The sequence below is a fragment of the Propithecus coquereli genome, unplaced genomic scaffold, assembly GCF_000956105.1.
Source record: "Propithecus coquereli isolate 6110/MARCELLA unplaced genomic scaffold, Pcoq_1.0 Scaffold240, whole genome shotgun sequence".
NCBI classification, from domain to species: domain Eukaryota; kingdom Metazoa; phylum Chordata; class Mammalia; order Primates; family Indriidae; genus Propithecus; species Propithecus coquereli.
In genome coordinates, this window is record NW_012147953.1 from 2,876,563 (window position 1) to 2,882,030 (window position 5,468).

Genomic DNA, 5,468 nt, shown 5'->3' on the forward strand with positions numbered 1-5,468 from the left:
CCAGCTGGGCAACAGAGTGAGACCCAGTTTCAAAAAAAACAGATAAATAAAATATCTTTAAGACAAAGTGATAGTCCTATGACTTTCGTAAGCTATTAAATATTTTAAGTTGCATTCACAAATACAGAAATCAACCTGTAATTCATTGTAAATACTCATTTCTCTGCTTGAACTCCTGCCCATTCACTTATTTTCTTTGTATGAATTCCTCCTGTAATTCCTAAAGCCGGGATAGTGCTCTGATACTAAAAGTGTCTGTCCCAGGAAAAGTCCCTGCAGTGTTTGTCCAGGGAAGAGTCTTCGTTTGAGTAGGAGAGTCTTTATTGCTTGAATTTACAGTCTCCACAGACTGCTGAAGTTATTATGAAGCCAGTAGAATGGAGGAGAAGCGGGGGTGGGGCACAATCTGGCCTTCCTGATAAAACCATGTGAAAGTTCATAACAGAGAGACATTCAGAAAATGTGTCAGATTGAAAGTTTAGCCAATATATTCTTCTATATTGATGTCATGTCTCCGTGGTTCAAAAATAAGAGATTTTGAATTTACAATTAGTAGCCCATAAGAAAACAGAGGAGGAGGTAAGTGTAGTGTCTCCTAGACTATAAGTTGTATGATTGCAAAACCACTGTAGCCCCAGAGCTTAACTCAGGGGTGACACAGGAGATGCTCAGTAAATATTCAGAGACTGGCTGGGGTGAATAAAAATGACTGGAGAGACATGAATAGGAAGAACTAGGAGTTTGAATCACTAGTGCATATACCAAGATTACACAAGCCACATTAACTAGCAGGTAACAAAGTTTAATATGTTAGTTTATTGTAATTAAATGTTATGGTTTTTGTAGGTCAAAATCTGTCATGTTTTGTAAATTTCATATAATTAAGCTTATTAGTGTAGTTCCAGAGTAAGCATTAAAAGATAATTACATTCACTGAAGTATATACATTATTTTAAATATTTTCAAAAATTCATTTAACAATGTTTAGAGATATCTTTTAAATCATCCGTAATTCTACCACTACTCACATCCAACTAGTTTCATTTATCTCTTTCTTCATAGTCTATATATGATTTTAAAACTGCATTTTTTCTAATACCAACAAAATCAAAGCATGGAACTGAACACTCATCTAGCATATTTGAAAACTGTGAATTCAGCTCCAGTAACTCAGCTATCTCATTTTATCTAAAAGAGAATTTATTTGAAACAGAATTCCACCGCAAATTAGCTCTGATGACAGGCACAGCTTATGTTAAGTGAAGAATTTACTTTACCTATTTCAATACAGCTTAAGACCACACAATTGAAAATTATCTAAAGACAATGCATTTTTCTTTCTAATGTATATTTTATTTAAACAGACATATATTTACCTCTCCTTGAATTGCAGACATGCAAATAAATGGTCCTCATCTAGGAACAGATGTGCCACCACCTGGGTATCCTTCTCAGTATCCACCGGCAGCATTCCAAGGTAAAATATTTGATTAAAGAAGAAAAAAATAAAATTAATCAATTGATATTTCCCAGGAGGGATGTGTGTGTCTTTTCTTTATTTAGTAGTTCTTTTTCTTAAAATCACATTAATGAAATTTTGGCAGTCTAGCTGTTCTTGATTGTTTTTTATTTGACTACCTGTTTTCCATAGAAATAATTTCTATTTATAGAGGATAGTAAAGGTGTAAAGGAAAGCTGATTAAAAACAGTAGTGAGATTATATTTAGTAAAAGCTGCATATAAACCCGAAAATACTGATGTAAGTAAAATATTTTATTGATCCTCTATCTGCTCTGAAAATCGTGATCATTTAATCACACTTAGGAAATTTATCGCTGGGTATTTTTGAGTAATAGAGTAGCTGGTATTGTGTTCCATGAGAGTCACAGAAAAAATGATAAGACTGCTTAAAACTGGAAGCGATAAACATGTAGTTACCTGGGGATGATTCTCATTTTAATTTTGTAACATATATGAAAGCTTTTTTTTAATATGATGACTAATGCCTTGTGTTTAGAAGGAAAATAATTGAGTCATATCACTACATATTAGGGAGTATATTTTTTCTTTTGAACTAATGCATAAAAATAGTCAGAGATTTTCATTTAGACAAATGCAGTTATCAAAATTACTAGAACTTTACAAATGGCAAAGTCCATGCTGTGTCCAGATTTACTTTGTAAGTAGGCAAGCTATCTACATCTTCTGAAAGAGCATCTTGGGGCTTTAGATTCAAAGGGAATGGGTTTGGACAGAAGGATATATATACATTTTTTTTTTTTAACAATCCAATCTGCTGGGAGCTGAGTGTTCTGTTTAATTGTCAAGCCAGAAACCTCCCAGTGGGCCCTGGATCTTATTCAGATGTTTGCAATTAAAAGACTGTGAGCTAGATAAGCGCCAAGACCCTCAGGTGGTAGTTCTCAACTGTGAGTGCACTTAAGCATCAGCCAAAAGCACTTCAAATTACTAGTGCCAGGGTGCCATCCCAGAAGAACAAAATGTGAACTTCCGGTGGTGGGACTCAGAAATTGGTAATTTTTACATACTCCGGGTGATTCTAATGTGAAGTCAGGGTTGAGCATCCCTGCTCTAAATTCTTAGGGTTGGTGTTTGGAGAACTATTAGCATGTCTATGAAGTTTACCCAAGGCACGCAGAGAATGATTTAACCCACTCCGTAACTAATTAAAAGTAGATATATGCACATAATTAAATTTAGATATAATCAGACTTGAAATAGCTTGATTTTGTTTCTCAAGTCCAAGGCCATGTATCTCACAGGTCTTGAGACGACAATGATACGAACAATAATGATAACTTAAAATTAAGAGTTTACCGTGCTTTTTAGGCATTGTTCTAAATGTAGAGTTAATGTTGATTAACTTATTTAATCCTCAGAACACTCTTATGAGGTAAACAGCATTAATTATCCTCATTACATTTGTGGGAAAACTGAGGCATAGAGAGTTTGGATCGGGCTTCAAGTTCTGCCTTCTGTACTTAATAGCTGTGTGGTTGTCTTAAACAAGTCACAGTACCGTGAAGCTCAAGTTTCCTTATCTATAATTGGGGATAATATTTTTTACTTTAGATTGCTTTATAAATTAAATGAGAGTATATGTAAAACACTGAGTACAATGCTTGCAAATAGTAAGTGACAAGTATTTGCTAACTAACATATTATTAGTAATAATATGTTAAATCAACTGGACTTTATATAAATGAAACTGTTATCTAAATTTCAGGTAATTCTATATGCTTAATCCATTGATTTGAGGAATAATCAACCATATTCTGTCTCTCAGAGAGTCCTGAGAAGATTATGATGACGTTAGTGATGTAACAAATCAACTCACATCTCCACATCTGAACTGGCTTGCCTGTGGTCTGGACTCTGCACTGAAGCCAATGATCCTTAAAAATATAAATCTTTTCATATTACAAATGGTGTTCAGCCCCTACTTGATAAGCTCCCATTACTTTTAGGATAAAAGGCAAAACCAGACTCTGGATCACCTTTTCCTGCTGTCTCTTTAACTGTCTCTTAAGTCTAGCTCACTACTATCCAGCTAGGCTGGCTATTTTTCAGATTTTTAAAGGCCTATGTTTGTTGCTATCACGGGACTTCTCTGCGAAATGTTTTCCTGTGCCCCTGGCCTGCTCAACTCCTATGCATCCTTCACGCCTCAGTGGAAAGGTGATCCCTCAGGAATCTGACCCTACTGCTTCTCTTTTCCTCTCCCTATCTCAATAGCTTCCTTTGGCATATGTAGTCATAAAGCACTGGTCCCTTACTTCAAAGCACTGTCTCCAATTCTAATTAATCAATTAATCACACTGATGTTGTAGCTCCCTAGAATAAGGGTGAGTATAAAATCGTCTCTCTTATTAGGTAATTACGACAGAGATTGCATCTGTTTCCTTTTGTAAATCCCAGTGCTCTGCACTCCTGAAAACATTGTAAGGTATAAATGAAATCGTGGAACTCACTCTTTTGCTTAAAATCTCCCAATGCTTGTGAATCACACTGGGAACAAAATCCAACTCATTAGTAAGGGCCTACTTAGATGAACTGCCTCCTATTGCTTTAGTGACAGCCATTCCTAGACTTGCTGTCTCTTATGAAATTCCTCTCTCTTTCACAAACATGCCAAATTCATTCCAAAATCAGTGTTTTTATATATGTGTTTCCTTCTTCCTGGAGCACGTCTCACCGGATCTTCACATGAAGCTCTTGCCTTCTCATCTTTTAAATCTCAATGCGAATTATGTTTATCTAAAGTAACTGCTGTCTCATACTCTTCCCTCTCCCCTATGTATTGTCTCCATCACAACAATATGAAATCTTTTTGTTTTATATTTATATTTTGTCTCCCAGAAGTTGACTGTACTCTGAGAGGACGTTGCCTCCTTGAGAGCTGTATCCCTGATTCTGCAACAGAGCCAGTAACATTATAGATCATCTGTACATATTCATTTAATGTAGAAGGAATAAGTTGTAAAAGCTGTATTTAAAAAATATTATTATGAGGTTTAATCTGTTTTTATAAGCCTTTTTTATTAATGGTATATGAATTTTGTTCTAAATGCTCCATTTGAAAGTATTTATCAATTGCCTAAGTGTAAAATTTTACATGGCCTTCAATGTTAAAATATTGAGGAGCACAGTCCTTTGAAATTATATTCTTGGAATTGCTACTCTGTGGACTATACAAATAAGCTTATGAAGCTTCATTGAAATAACACATTCACAGAAGATTATAAAGCATATACTTATTAAATTTTTGCCTCTACTCGGCCTCTTATAACTTTTGCCTTTCCTATTTCTCAAATTATATTTTCCACAGTAAAGAGTGCTAAATTGAGAAATTTAAATTTCTAACCTAAAAATCATAATGAAATTTTTTTAATAGAGAGTGATTTAGGAAAGGAATACACCATGGATTAAAACTCCCGGCAAACTGTTAACCCAAACAAATATCTAAAACATACTAGAAGAAATGACATGCTTTTGCCTCCGTATCAGGGTTTCTCAACATGATAATATTTTGATCTGAACAATTCTTTGTTTTCAGGGGAATGTTCTGGACATCTTAGGATGTTAGGCAGCATCCATGGCTTCTATATAACAGATGCCAGTGTCATCCTCCCCTCCAGTTGTGACCAAGAAATGCATCTCTAGACCTTGTCAATTAGTCCTTTGGGATGGGGGGTGGCAAAACCTCACCTACTTCTGTACATATAGGAGGCGCCATTTATTAGAATTCCAGAATTATCACTTTTCCCAGGTGCTTTGGCCCTAAAAATGCTGGCTCAAAGGCTTTATTTTGGGCCTTCTACCTCATGCCATCTGTCTTTTCCATGAAGGCATGCCAGAACCTTTACGTAGGTGACTCTAGATCATGGTTGGTTTACTATCATTTTCTTAGGTATTAAAGCATTTTGAATGGTGAGGTTTAAGTCTGT

The 5,468-nt window shown here is 35.3% G+C and overlaps 1 protein-coding gene across 1 annotated transcript in view; it reads left to right on the plus strand.

Moving 5' to 3' along the window:
* The window catches only part of LOC105811812 (phospholipid scramblase 2-like), a 69,682-nt gene that overhangs the window by 10,006 nt on the left and 54,208 nt on the right, over positions 1–5,468 (plus strand). Inside the window, 1 exon segment of the mRNA XM_012646090.1 lies at positions 1,394–1,477. Coding sequence (XP_012501544.1) covers positions 1,394–1,477 — 84 coding nt within the window.